This window comes from Dendrobates tinctorius, unplaced genomic scaffold (genome assembly GCF_039654945.1).
Source record: "Dendrobates tinctorius isolate UK_male_01 unplaced genomic scaffold, ASM3965494v1 ptg000237l, whole genome shotgun sequence".
NCBI classification, from domain to species: domain Eukaryota; kingdom Metazoa; phylum Chordata; class Amphibia; order Anura; family Dendrobatidae; genus Dendrobates; species Dendrobates tinctorius.
In genome coordinates this window covers 8,177,372-8,192,455 of record NW_027361904.1, presented here as the reverse complement: position 1 = coordinate 8,192,455, position 15,084 = coordinate 8,177,372, and the positions used below count along the sequence as shown (strand labels likewise).

The following is a 15,084-nucleotide window of genomic DNA, read 5'->3' as shown; positions in this document are numbered from 1 at the left end:
GACCTGACCAACCATTCACCAGCGGAAAAGTCTCAGCCCCTTGGTACAAGATCTCTAACCATTTTACAAACCTCCCAGGCAGACCATACCTCAAAAGGACGGACCAGAGGTACTCGTGGTTGACCCGGTCAAAGGCTTTCGCTTGATCTAATGACAGCAAGTACCCCTTCCAGTGACCTGCCCTACCCTGCTCCACTGCCTCTCGGACACCGAGCACAGCACTAAAAGTACTGCGGCCTGGAACAGAGCAATGCTGGGCCCCTGAAAGGAGCCGGGGTGCAAACTTCACCAGCCGATTAAACAGCACCTTGGCCAGAACCTTCCGGTCCGTATCGAGAAGCGCTATGGGACGCCAGTTCTCGATTCGGGACGGATCCTTACCCTTTGACAGAATAATGAGGGCTGACTTCCTCATTGAGCCGGGAAGAGTGCCCGAGGAGAGACACTCATTAAAGACCCCTGTCAAGAGGGGGACCAAGGAGTCCCTAAAAGTCTTATAGAACTCAGATGTTAAGCCATCCGGACCTGGCGATTTCTTGAGCCGAAGCCCATCAATGGCCAGTCTCACTTCCTCTTCCCTGATTTCTTCTGCCAAAACACCAAGAGAGGGGTCACCCCCTGGCTCAGGGATGGCTTCAGCCAGGAAAGCCGACATCCTGTCCCGATCCAGATCCTTCTTTTCCAAGAGGTGTGAGTAGAAGGATCTGACCACCTCCAGGATCCCTGATTTGGATCTGTTCAGGGACCCCGTACTGTCGATCAGTCCTGTCACCATCTTACAATTCACTGACATCTTACAGTTTCTGTAAGGGTCGGGCGAGCGGTACTTCCCGAAGTCCCTCTCAAAAACCAAAGATGTGTGCCTATCATACTGACACCTCTTGAGCAAAGATTTCACTCTGGAGATTTCCTCTCGGTCACCTCCAGTCGAGACAAGCTGCTCGAGTTTCCTCCCCAGAGCCTGGTACAAGCGGTGCCTGTTCAGACTCCTGAGGCTCGAGAGCTGACGGAAGAACCCCGCCACCCGCTTTTTGAAGATCTCCCACCACTCTGACTTACTACTACAGAGATCCAACAGCGGTACCTGGCTCTGAAGAAAATCCTCGAAGGATTGTCTCACCTCCGCTTCTTCCAGCAGGGACGAATTGAGCTTCCACAGCCCTCTTCCCATCCGAGGAGTCTCTGCAACATTCAGAGAAAAGAAAATTAGACAGTGATCGGAGAACTCCACCTCAACGGCGGACACAGCAGAAAAGATGGCGTCCTCCTTCAAAAAAAACCTGTCTATTCTAGACCTACAGCTACCCCTATGGTAGGTGAAACCTCCGTGACCTGGGGTGTGCCGGATGTGGGCATCCACCAGGCGAGCTTCACTGGCTATGCTATTCAACGCGACGCTATCATAAGCCAGGCGGTCTCCGGGACCCCCCCGGTCACGGGACCTCGTAATGGTGTTGAAGTCCCCACCGAAGACCACCTGTCGGCTCGTAAAAAGAAAGGGCTTGATCCTCAGGAAGAGACATTTGCGGTCCCACTTGGACTGCGGGCCGTAGATGTTGATGAGCCGGAGCTCTTGTCCCCTCATGAAGACATCTAGGATCAGGCACCTCCCCATTTCCAACTCAGTAACCCGTCGGCATTCAACTGCTGCAGTCTTAAAAAGGACTGCCACCCCGCTATACGGCTCGGCCGCAAGAGACCAGTATGAGGGCCCGCACCTCCACTCCCTCCGTGATTTATAGATGGCCCCCATGTCTGTTAGTCTGGTCTCTTGCAAGAATAAAATTTCTGCCTCAATCCGGGAGAAAAAATCAAAGGCCGTGAAGCGAGCCGCATCTGACTTAATGCTGGCGACATTAATAGACGCCAGCGTCAACGGGGCGAGTTCAGCCATCATGGGTGATCGAGTTGGATGGCCAATTTCTTCCCTACCCCGCTATTACCTCCTCCTGGGGAGGGGTCAGACACCTTCCTTTTCAGGGAAGCTCCCGACGTGTCCATCCCACCCCCCCCGGTGTCCTCGCCCCCGGGTTCCAGGTCTGTCCCCCCCTCAGGAGGAGCAATGCCCCCTGAGGGACGGACTCCGCCATCCCCCGAAGGACCCTCCGGTGTTACCCCCGGCCCAGTACCCTCGTCTTGCGGTTCATCATCTGAACCCCCGAGGGCGCTGAACCGGTTGGAGAGTCTGATCAGAGGGGGGTCAGCGGGCCCTTCCGTATGCACCCTTGTGGTCGGGGGCGGGGGGGACTTTGAAGGCTTGTCAGCCTTCCTCCCCACCGCTTTGCGCTTGGCACGCCTGGTTTTGCCACCTGGTGCTGTAGGCTGCTCTTGGACATCCTCATCAACACTTTCATACTGAGAGGAATTGTCCGAGTCAGCCGCTTTCTCCTCTCTCTCCATCCTCCTGATCTCCTCACTCACCGCACTCTCCCCCAGGGCCTCAGAGGCTTTGGCCACGGGCCTGGAGGGAGGAGCAGGCATCACCCCGGTTGCCCGAGGCTCCACCTGTCCCTTACCTCCCTGGCGTTTTTCCTGCCTCCGCTGGTACGCGGGGCCCCTTGCAGCATTGCCCTTCCTCACTGGCCCCTCAGCCCTTCCCCCTTCGCCACCACCTGCCACAGCAGAAGCAGCGCCACCGGGGGTTGCCCCCCCGCGGTCTCCCCCCACCGGGCCTGTGGCGGCATTAGAGAAAGAGCGAGGGCAGCGGCTGAGAGGGTGACCCAGGTCACCACACAGGTGGCACCGAATGTCTTTGCACAAGGCAGCCAGGTGACCTACCCCACCACACAACGCGCACTTCTGCACCTTGCAGTTGGCGCTGAAGTGAGTGGGGTCGCCGCACTTGTGGCAGACCTTCGGTTGCCCCTGGTAGAAGACCAGGATCCTGTCCCTTCCCAGGAACGCCGAGGAAGGGATGTGGGTGACCGTGCCGCCGGAAACCTTCAATTTGACCATGAAGGTCCAGCCCCCCGACCAGATGCCAAACTCGTCCCTGTTCTTTTTTGGGACCTCGGTGACCTCCCCGTAACGGGAAAGCCACGTCATGATGTCCACGCCTGCGAGTGACTCGTTACATGTAACCACGGTCACTCGCTTGACGGAATTTTGGCGAGACACCGCTTGAGCCACGAAGTCTCGCCATCCGGGCTCTTCTCGCACCAGCTCGTAGTTTGACCAGAAGAGCTCAAGCCCCTCTGGCCGCACGAAGCTGACGTCGAAGAAGCGGGACGCCGAAGGGTGTATCAGGGCAAAGATGTCATTCGCCCCGAAGCCCATCTTAAGGAGGAGCTCCACCACCTTGCTCCTAGGTGGACAAGCTTCACTGCCCCCCCACCTAAGACGGACCACATTCCTTCTTGGCGGCCCCTGCCCGGCTGTGGGGAGAGACCAAACAGTCCCTCCCTCCCTTTGATTTTGGAAGGCTGCTAGGCCATGTCTCTCTATCCAGAAAGACAGGTCCACTGTCCTCCCCTCTACCATGATCGATCTTTCTCCCCTTTGGAGGGCCTCCAGGAAACGGCGGTGCAAACCGCCGTCCCCGGAGCCCGGAGGCGAGGAGACCCCCCCGGAACCACCCCGACCCCCAGCCGCGACCCCCGCATAATTACGTTGGGGCCTCGCGGCTGGGGGGGCAGACGGGCCAGCCCTCCCACCACTACCACCACTTGTGCCAGCACCCTCATTCACTCTCCCGTTCACTCTTTTATTATTTCCACTCGCTCCGGCACTCACTCCAGCATTTACTGCCACATTCACACTCGCACTCACTCCCTCATCCATATCGCTCACATCACCATTTATGTCCTCAAACAGCTCTTCAAAAATATCTCCTATCTCACTCCCACTCTCACTTCCAGATAGACCACTATTTACATTAGCAGACTTGGTGTTGCAGTACCCCTGCCTGCCTGCTGGGGGCCCTGACTGGCCAGTGCTCTGCTCCTTGGAGCTGCTGGCACTGCTCCAACTCTTGTCCAGGAGTGCCGCTGCCCCTTTAAATACCTCCGAGCAGAGCGCACTCAGTACGCCCTGCCCGAGCCTGGGAGCAGCAGCAGCTCCTGGGTTCTCTGGCTCCACTTTTTTTTCTTTTTGTGGTGTCTTTGCACTGAGGACAGGGACGGCCACTGCCACCGCACCCTGCCCTCTGCTGTTCGCCCCCACCGGCTTCCCAAGGAGCGCCAGAGCCCCCGCACCACCAGATGGAGGTAAGCGGGCTGGGGACCCCGACAACTCCCTACCGACTTTTGGGGGCACTATGCTGCTTGAGGGGGTAGGCGGGACAGGAGGCAGTGGGCCCGCCAAGGCCACGCCCCCCCCGCCGGCCGCAGCCACCCCGGGCAGAGCAGTGACCCCTTGCGAGGCCACGCCCTCCCCAGGTGACGCGGGCACAGCGGGCGGGACAGCGGCCGAGGAGGACACGCCCCCCCCACATGCCGCAGCCTTTGCAGGCTGGGCAACACTCGGGGAGGCCACGCCCCCCTCACGGACTGTCACTGCGCCCCTGAACCCACCACTTGATGTTGGCAGGGCTGGCCACTCCCCCTCATCGCCCAGCGGCGGCGGTGCCCCCAGCACGGACCCCTTTTTGGGTCTACGCGCCGGGGACCCTGCTCTTGCCACGGGCGCCGTCAGAGGAGCTACCAGCCCCTTGCATTTTTTTAGCTGCTGCTTCACAGCAGCCTCCACGCCCTTTCTAGGTCTCTGGACCCCCATAAGTGGACCAGACTTAACGGACCCGTGCGTGGGGGATCCAGAGACCCCAGCACTCACCGCCGGAGGTGCGGTCCTGGCTGTACCCGTGCTGAGCGCCAGGACAGCCCCCCCTGCCACCGGGGACTGAGCCCGGACACCACTACTGCCAATACCGCCAGCGGCTGTTACACCACTGGCACCAGCACCGACCTCCATGTCGCTGCCTGAACCCTCACCGCCACCACCAGATGTGACGGTAAGGTCCAGGCACACATCACTCTGCCCGCGCCCCCGCTGCGGACCCACCACAGGGCCCGAGCCGGGGTGGGCAGCGGGTTCCATACAGCGGGACAGAGGGACCCCGGAAAGAGGGACAAACATAAGTTTGTCAGCCACGGTGTTTTTTGGCTTGCGCTTGTTTTTTTTCTTTTTCCTCTTTCCGGTTGCCTCGTCCTCAGGGCAGACCTCATCCCCAAAGAGCAGTGTGCCAAACCGCTCTGGGGACTCGATCTGCCTCACCTGTTGTAGGACGAGGCAGCCCCCCTCACTACTACTGTCCCCACTCCCACCAGCCTCCCCCTCGCCCCCACTTTCCTCCGAGTAACTGGAGTCCGGTGGGAGAGCCACTTGCTCAGGGGCCACCCCGCTGCATGTTACCTGGGTGTTGTTGCTCACCAGGCCTTCAGGTGGGGCAGGCGTAGATGTTCCGCCATCCTCCTCCTCTTGGCCCTCCACCTGGCAGGGGCCTCCCGACCCCCCAGGAGACCCTCCGGTCATGGCTCTAAACCGGTCATCGTTTTTCAGTTTCTCTGCAAAGGGGCCGCTCCCACTCAGGATAGCCGCCCGTATCTCCTCCAAGGCCCTGATAGCCCCCTTCAGCCTCTCCACCGTGGCGGAGACCTCAGCTCGTCTCGAGGCGGGGAGCCGGTTCTTAGCCACCGCTCGTGCTCCCCTTAACTCCTCCCGGAGTTTTCTCAGCTGTTTGGCGGCCTCCTCATATTCGCAGAGGTGCGCATGGATGCGGGAGGCGTAGATGGTGGATGGCTCTCCCTCAGCTCTGGAGCCCCAGATGTTGGGGGGCTCTGCCACTGCACCTCTGCTCTGGGCCGCCACTCCTCCGGGAGGAGGAGCCGCCACGGTACCAGCTTCGGGGGGCCCGGTGTCCCGGGGCTCCTGGGTCCTGCGACCCCCTCTCTCCTGGCTCCGTCTCTTCCCCATCTCCCTGGGACTGGCTGGCTGCACCCTGGCCTCCGGATGGTGCTGAGGCCCCCCACCCCCAGCTGGCTTGCCGGGGGATGGGAGCCAGGGGCACAGCCCCGGCGCTCAGTCCCAGGGAAAGTCCTCTTTCCTGGGAAGGGGGCAGATGGAAAGTCCTTGCAGGAAAAAACCTCCCTTCCCAGGAGCTTAGCAAGGCCCTAGCCTGCAGATGCTCAGCACAGATGCTCCTCCTCTTCCTGGGCGTGCTCTATCCTCCAGTCACTTCCAGAGCTGCAGTCACTATTCTGCTGTTACATCGTGTCTTATACTCCAGTCACTTCCAGAGCTGCAGTCACTATTCTGCTGTTACATCGTGTCTTATCCTCCAGACACCTCTAGAGCTGCAGTCACTATTCTGCTGTTACATCGTGTCTTATCCTCCAGACACCTCTAGAGCTGCAGTCACTATTCTGCTGTTACATCGTGTCTTACTCCGGTCACTTCCAGAGCTGCAGTCACTATTCTGCTGTTACATCGTGTCTTATACTCCAGTCACTTCCAGAGCTGCAGTCACTATTCTGCTGTTACATCGTGTCTTATACTCCAGTCACTTCCAGAGCTGCAGTCACTATTCTGCTGTTACATCGTGTCTTATACTCCAGTCACTTCCAGAGCTGCAGTCACTATTCTGCTGTTACATCGTGTCTTATACTCCAGTCACTTCCAGAGCTGCAGTCACTATTCTGCTGTTACATCGTGTCTTATCCTCCAGACACCTCTAGAGCTGCAGTCACTATTCTGCTGTTACATCGTGTCTTATCCTCCAGACACCTCTAGAGCTGCAGTCACTATTCTGCTGTTACATCGTGTCTTACTCCGGTCACTTCCAGAGCTGCAGTCACTATTCTGCTGTTACATCGTGTCTTATACTCCAGTCACTTCCAGAGCTGCAGTCACTATTCTGCTGTTACATCGTGTCTTATACTCCAGTCACTTCCAGAGCTGCAGTCACTATTCTGCTGTTACATCGTGTCTTATACTCCAGTCACTTCCAGAGCTGCAGTCACTATTCTGCTGTTACATCGTGTCTTATCCTCCAGACACCTCTAGAGCTGCAGTCACTATTCTGCTGTTACATCGTGTCTTATACTCCAGTCACTTCCAGAGCTGCAGTCACTATTCTGCTGTTACATCGTGTCTTATACTCCAGTCACTTCCAGAGCTGCAGTCACTATTCTGCTGCTACATCGTGTCTTATCCTCCAACTCTTTTATTTTACAAAATTATCAAAATTACACTCAGAAACAAACCACAATACATAAACTAAAGAAAACCAACATAGACAGACATAAAATGTGCAAAACATGCGCAAACAACTGAAAGTCCAAATCCTTTCCTTGTCCCCCACTGAGCTCGGCAGCTTAGGGTCCCCCAGCAGGAATCCACTTAAAAGAGAATACAAAGAAACATAAACCCCTCTCCCCATTCTCACTCCATTCACCCCCATTCACCCCCATTCACACCTCACCGATTTTACTGGTTTACTATTTACAATTTTACTATTTACAAAAACCAAACGAAAATAACCCTTTCCTGGCCCTCCGCCTTGAAAAAAACAAGAACTCTGCCACTTTGGCCGACAAACCTTACCTCCTATTACACAGCAAAGATTTTTTTTTTTTTTTTCCTCTCCCACACATGGCAACAAGTTCGCAGCCTTTTTTTTCCCACCACCTTGCACCGCAGGTCCTACAAGTTTGTAGCCTTGTCACTGCAAAATCTGGTCCACGAAAGTTTATGGCCTTTTGATTCCACACGAAAACTCTTTCCAGGGTCCGCAGAGTCTACTTCTCCTGCCCTGCTCCTTTGCTCCTTCATGTTGCTCTTGGCATCCGGTCATCCATCCACCACCCCCCATGCACCCCCCTCCCAACCTGACTACACCCCATCCACACATTCTAACTAAAAAAACAAAAAAAAGTGTGTTATATGTTTTTCCTTTTACCAAAGCACAACCAAAAGACATTTTCCAAAACTCTCAATACCATCCCATCTACTTACGCATTAATATACAAACTAAACACAGCATTTACATACCCAAGGCCCAAGTTTGGCACCTGTAAGCCCAATATCCATTATATGTCCTGTTTTTAAAACAAAAAGCTAAGGTGGCATGCACCAGCCCACCACCAGGAAAACGGGGTTCTAGAGGCTCCATCCCTCACTAACACATTCATCCTATCCCTCAAGAACTAAGACTGTCCAAAACTTCTGTCCCTAAAAAAGAAACCTGTCCCTATCTGTCCCTACCTGCCCCTACTCTACCTAACTTAACATAACTAACTCTCTATCTGTCCCTCAGTGCCTGTCCCTCCCTGTCCCTATCTGCCCCTACTTCTGTCCCTAACACACCCAGTGAAACTTATGCTATCCCTACCCTCATTCACACGGAGCTAGCTCTCCCTTGAGAGCGTTTTTAAAAGGAGAGGCCTCTCCAAAGCCAAGAGGCCTTCCTCACACCCAACCTTTCGAACTCCAAAGAACGGACCTTCACCAGGTCACCCAAGATGTTTCCTACCACCTCATCCCTTGGGAGGGTTTTTTTCCGCGTCGAAACTAGGCACCGTGCATTCCAAGTGTGGAACCTAACCGCTGCACTGACTAGGAATAAAGTGCACGGGTCCCGGCCACCCAGGGATCTGAACGCTCCATAGGCCCATTCAGCGTAGGAGAGGGACACCAGCCGCGGCCAACGTATGGAAGCACCCACCCTGTTGTAAACCTCTGCATTAAAGGGACAATGAAGCAGGAAGTGTTCCATGATTTCCAGCACGTCGCCACACTCCTCACGAGGGCAACCCCGGTCATCGGAGTTCCTGCACTTCAAGTTGTCCCTTACATACAGCCTCCCGTGGAAGCAACGCCAGGTCAAGTCCCAAAACTTCATGGGGATCCGCTTAGAATTTAAAAGCCCCAGCCCGACCTCCAGATCCCGGCCTGGGCAATCCTTAAGGGCCAGGGGCTTCTGGAAATGGGTCAACAGGACCCTCCTGTCAAGGCACTGCCTCGACATGGTCCTGATTTCCCACATTCCCAGACCCCACCGGCGGATCACCTTCAGAACCGGGGTAGCATAAGCCGGGAGATGCCCATGAGGTGCGCGTAGGTCCTTCACCCGCCCTCCTGTCTCCCATTCCTGGAAGAAAGGCCAAAGCCAACCCTTGCAGGAGACTACCCACGGAGGAGCCCTCTCTAGCCAGAGGTTGGAGATGTTAGCCTTAAGAAAGGTGTTTACTAGAAACACCACCGGGTTGACCATACCCAACCCGCCTAGTCTTCTCGTACGGTATGTAACCTCCCTCTTGATTAGGTTAAGCCTATTCCCCCATAACAATTGGAAGAACAGGCTATAGACCCGTGTCCAGAGAGGTTCCGGCAAGATGCACACACTGCCCAGGTATATCAATAAAGGTAGCAGATAGCCTTTAGCCAGGGCAACCCTTTCCCTCAGGGTTAAAGACCAACCCTTCCATTGGTCCACCTTTTGGGCGGCTATCTTAAGTCTGCCCTCCCAATTTTGCTGGGGGTAATCCCCGGGGCCAAATTCGATGCCTAGAATTTTGGCGGTGGCCTGGGGCCCTGGAAGGGTGTCCGGGAGATCAAAACTAGGATCTCCCCCTCCCAGCCAGAGACTTTCACACTTATCCCGGTTGATCATGGACCCGTATGCCTCCGAGTAGCGCACTACCTCCGACATGACCCAGTCCGCCTCCCCTCTCGAGGATACGAACAGGGAAACATCATCGGCGTACGCCACCACCCTCAGAGAGGAGCCAGAGCCCGCCTGGTCCATCCCGACTCCCACCAACGGTCCACGATCTACCCTCCTTAAGAAGGGATCGATCGCGAACACGTATAAAAGCGGGCTCAGCGGACAGCCCTGACGGACCCCAGAACCCACCTCAAAAGGGCGACCTGACCAACCGTTAACCAGCGGAAAAGTCTCAGCCCCTTGGTACAAGATCTCTAACCATTTTACAAACCTCCCAGGCAGACCATACCTCAAAAGGACGGACCAGAGGTACTCGTGGTTGACCCGGTCAAAGGCTTTCGCTTGATCTAATGACAGCAAGTACCCCTTCCAGTGACCTGCCCTACCCTGCTCCACTGCCTCTCGGACACCGAGCACAGCACTAAAAGTACTGCGGCCTGGAACAGAGCAATGCTGGGCCCCTGAAAGGAGCCGGGGTGCAAACTTCACCAGCCGATTAAACAGCACCTTGGCCAGAACCTTCCGGTCCATATTGAGAAGCGCTATGGGACGCCAGTTCTCGATACGGGACGGATCCTTACCCTTTGACAGAATAATGAGGGCTGACTTCCTCATTGAGCCGGGAAGAGTGCCCGAGGAGAGACACTCATTAAAGACCCCTGTCAAGAGGGGGACCAAGGAGTCCCTAAAAGTCTTATAGAACTCAGCCATCCGGACCTGGCGATTTCTTGAGCCGAAGCCCATCAATGGCCAGTCTCACTTCCTCTTCCCTGATTTCTTCTGCCAAAACACCAAGAGAGGGATCACCCCCTGGCTCAGGGACGGCTTCAGCCAGGAAAGCCGACATCCTGTCCCGATCCAGATCCTTCTTTTCCAAGAGGTGTGAGTAGAAGGATCTGACTACCTCCAGGATCCCTGATTTGGATCTGTTCAGGGACCCCGTACTGTCGATCAGTCCTGTCACCATCTTACAATTCACTGACATCTTACAGTTTCTGTAAGGGTCGGGCGAGCGGTACTTCCCGAAGTCCCTCTCAAAAACCAAAGATGTGTGCCTATCATACTGACACCTCTTGAGCAAAGATTTCACTCTGGAGATTTCCTCTCGGTCACCTCCAGTCGAGACAAGCTGCTCGAGTTTCCTCCCCAGAGCCTGGTACAAGCGGTGCCTGTTCAGACTCCTGAGGCTCGAGAGCTGACGGAAGAACCCCGCCACCCGCTTTTTGAAGATCTCCCACCACTCTGACTTACTACTACAGAGATCCAACAGCGGTACCTGGCTCTGAAGAAAATCCTCGAAGGATTGTCTCACCTCCGCTTCTTCCAGCAGGGACGAATTGAGCTTCCACAGCCCTCTTCCCATCCGAGGAGTCTCTGCAACATTCAGAGAAAAGAAAATTAGACAGTGATCGGAGAACTCCACCTCAACGGCGGACACAGCAGAAAAGATGGCGTCCTCCTTAAAAAAAAACCTGTCTATTCTAGACCTACTGCTACCCCTATGGTAGGTGAAACCCCCGTGACCTGGGGTGTGCCGGATGTGGACATCCACCAGGCGAGCTTCACTGGCTATGCTATTCAACGCGACGCTATCATAAGCCAGGCGATCTCCGGGACCCCCCCGGTCACGGGACCTCGTAATGGTGTTGAAGTCCCCACCGAAGACCACCTGTCGGCTCGTAAAAAGAAAGGGCTTGATCCTCAGGAAGAGACATTTGCGGTCCCACTTGGACTGCGGGCCGTAGATGTTGATGAGCCGGAGCTCTTGTCCCCTCATGAAGACATCTAGGATCAGGCACCTCCCCATTTCCAACTCAGTAACCCGTCGGCATTCAACTGCTGCAGTCTTAAAAAGGACTGCCACCCCGCTATACGGCTCGGCCGCAAGAGACCAGTATGAGGGCCCGCACCTCCACTCCCTCCGTGCTTTATAGATGGCCCCCATGTCTGTTAGTCTGGTCTCCTGCAAAAATAAAATTTCTGCCTCAATCCGGGAGAAAAAATCAAAGGCCGTGAAGCAAGCCGCATCTGACTTAATGCTGGCGACATTAATAGACGCCAGCGTCAACGGGGTGAGTTCAGCCATCATGGGTGATCGAGTTGGATGGCCAATTTCTTCCCTACCCTGCTATCACCTCCACTTGGGGAGGGGTCAGACACCTTCCTTTTCAGGGAAGCTCCCGACGTGTCCATCCCACCCCCCCGGTGTCCTCGCCCCCAGGTTCCAGGTCTGTCCCCCCCTCAGGAGGAACAATGCCCCCTGAGGGACGGACTCCGCCATCCCCTGAAGGACCCTCCGGTGATGCCCCCGGCCCAGTACCCTCGTCTTGCGGTTCATCATCTGAACCTCCGAGGGCACTGAACCGGTTGGAGAGTCTGATCAGAGGGGGGCCAGCGGGCCCTTCCGTATGCACTCTTGTGGTCGGGGGCGGGGGAGACTTTGAAGGCTTGTCAGCCTTCCTCCCCACCGCTTTGCGCTTGGCACGCCTGGTTTTGCCACCTGGTGCTGTAGGCTGCTCTTGGACATCCTCATCAACACTTTCATACTGAGAGGAATTGTCCGAGTCAGCCGCTTTCTCCTCTCTCTCCATCCTCCTGATCTCCTCACTCACCGCACTCTCCCCCAGGGCCTCAGAGGCTTTGGCCACGGGCCTGGAGGGAGGAGCAGGCATCACCCCGGTTGCCCGAGGCTCCACCTGTCCCTTACCTCCCTGGCGCTTTTCCTGCCTCCGCTGGTACGCGGGGCCCCTTGCAGCATTGCCCTTCCTCACTGGCCCCTCAGCTCTTCCCCCTCCGCCACCACCTGCCACAGCAGAAGAAGCGCCACCAGGGGTTGCCCCCCCCGCGGTCTCCCCCCACCGGGCCTGTGGCGGCATTAGAGAAAGAGCGAGGGCAGCGGCTGAGAGGGTGACCCAGGTCACCACACAGGTGGCACCGAATGTCTTTGCACAAGGCAGCCAGGTGACCTACCCCACCACACAACGCGCACTTCTGCACCTTGCAGTTGGCGCTGAAGTGGGTGGGGTCGCCGCACTTGTGGCAGACCCTCGGTTGCCCCTGGTAGAAGACCAGGATCCTGTCCCTTCCCAGGAACGCCGAGGAAGGGATGTGGGTGACCGTGCCGCCGGAAACCTTCAATTTGACCATGAAGGTCCAGCCCCCCGACCAGATGCCAAACTCGTCCCTGTTCTTTTTAGGGACCTCGGTGACCTCCCCGTAACGGGAAAGCCACGTCATGATGTCCACGCCTGCGAGTGACTCGTTACATGTAACCACGGTCACTCGCTTGACAGAATTTTGGCGAGACACCGCTTGAGCCACGAAGTCTCGCCATCCGGGCTCTTCTCGCACCAGATCGTAGTTTGACCAGAAGAGCTCAAGCCCCTCTGGCCGCACGAAGCTGACGTCAAAGAAGCGGGACGCCGAAGGATGTATCAGGGCAAAGATGTCATTCGCCCCGAAGCCCATCTTAAGGAGGAGCTCCACCACCTTGCTCCTAGGTGGACAAGCTTCACTGCCCCCCCACCTAAGACGGACCACATTCCTTCTTGGCGGCCCCTGCCCGGCTGTGGGGAGAGACCAAACAGTCCCTCCCTCCCTTTGATTTTGGAAGGCTGCTAGGCCATGTCTCTCTATCCAGAAAGACAGGTCCACTGTCCTCCCCTCTACCATGATCGATCTTTCTCCCCTTTGGAGGGCCTCCAGGAAACGGCGGTTGGGGCCTCGCGGCTGGGGGGGCAGACGGGCCAGCCCTCCCACCACTACCACCACTTGTGCCAGCACCCTCATTCACTCTCCCGTTCACTCTTTTATTATTTCCACTCGCTCCGGCACTCACTCCAGCATTTACTGCCACATTCACACTCGGACTCACTCCCTCATCCATATCGCTCACATCACCATTTATGTCCTCAAACAGCTCTTCAAAAATATCTCCTATCTCACTCCCACTCTCACTTCCAGATAGACCACTATTTACATTAGCAGACTTGGTGTTGCAGTACCCCTGCCTGCCTGCTGGGGGCCCTGACTGGCCAGTGCTCTGCTTCTTGGAGCTGCTGGCACTGCTTCAACTCTTGTCCAGGAGTGCCGCTGCCCCTTTAAATACCTCCGAGCAGAGCGCACTCAGTACGCCCTGCCCGAGCCTGGGAGCAGCAGCAGCTCCTGGGTTCTCTGGCTCCACTTTTTTTTCTTTTTGCGGTGTCTTTGCACTGAGGGCAGGGACGGCCACTGCCACCGCACCCTGCCCTCTGCTGTTCGCCCCCGCCGGCTTCCCAAGGCGCGCCAGAGCCCCCGCACCACCAGATGGAGGTAAGCGGGCTGGGGACCCCGACAACTCCCTACCGACTTTTGGGGGCACTATGCTGCTTGAGGGGGTAGGCGGGACAGGAGGCAGTGGGCCCGCCAAGGCTACGCCCCCCCCCCGCCGGCCGCAGCCACCCCGGGCAGAGCAGTGACCCCTTGCGAGGCCACGCCCTCCCCAGGTGACGCGGGCACAGCGGGCGGGACAGCGGCCGAGGAGGACACGCCCCCGCATGCCGCAGCCTTTGCAGGCTGGGCAACACTCGGGGAGGCCACGCCCCCCTCACGGACCGTCACTGCGCCCCTGAACCCACCACTTGATGTTGGCAGGGCTGGCCACTCCCCCTCGTCGCCCAGCGGCGGCGGTGCCCCCAGCACGGACCCCTTTTTGGGTCTACGCGCCGGGGACCCCGCTCTTGCCATGGGCGCCGTCAGAGGAGCTACCAGCCCCTTGCATTTTTTTAGCTGCTGCTTTACAGCAGCCTCCACGCCCTTTCTAGGTCTCTGGACCCCCATAAGTGGACCAGACTTAACGGACCCGTGCGTGGGGGATCCAGAGACCCCAGCACTCACCGCCGGAGGTGCGGTCCTGGCTGTACCCGTGCTGAGCGCCAGGCCAGCCCCCCCTGCCACCGGGGACTGAGCCCGGACACCACTACTGCCAATACCGCCAGCGGCTGTTACACCACTGGCACCAGCACCGACCTCCATGTCGCTGCCTGAACCCTCACCACCAGATGTGACGGTAAGGTCCAGGCACACATCACTCTGCCCGCGCCCCCGCTGCGGACCTACCACAGGGCCCGAGCCGGGGTGGGCAGCGGGTTCCATACAGCGGGACAGAGGGGCCCCGGAAAGAGGGACAAACATAAGTTTGTCAGCCACGGTGTTTTTTGGCTTGCGCTTGTTTTTTTTTTTTTTCCTCTTTCCGGTTGCCCCGTCCTCAGGGCGGACCTCGTCCCCAAAGAGCAGTGTGCCAAACCGCTCTGGGGACTCAATCTGCCTCACCTGTTGTAGGACGAGGCAGCCCCCCTCACTACTACTGTCCCCACTTCCACCAGCCTCCCCCTCGCCCCCACTTTCCTCCGAGTAACTGGAGACTGGTGGGAGAGCTACTTGCT

At 57.1% G+C, this 15,084-nt stretch overlaps 1 protein-coding gene across 3 annotated transcripts in view; it reads right to left on the bottom strand.

The window, feature by feature from the left end:
• The window catches only part of IL11RA (interleukin 11 receptor subunit alpha), a 187,268-nt gene that overhangs the window by 110,468 nt on the left and 61,716 nt on the right, over positions 1-15,084 (bottom strand). The window contains exon 1 of one of the 3 annotated variants that reach the window (XM_073556708.1): positions 1,085-1,909. The exons of 1 other annotated variant lie outside the window; for it this stretch is intronic. In XM_073556708.1, the coding sequence (XP_073412809.1) occupies positions 1,085-1,897 (813 nt within the window). In that variant the 5' untranslated portion in view covers positions 1,898-1,909. Of the gene's footprint in view, positions 1-1,084; positions 1,910-15,084 lie in introns of those variants that run through there. One more of the 3 variants, XM_073556709.1, reaches the window with a different exon arrangement.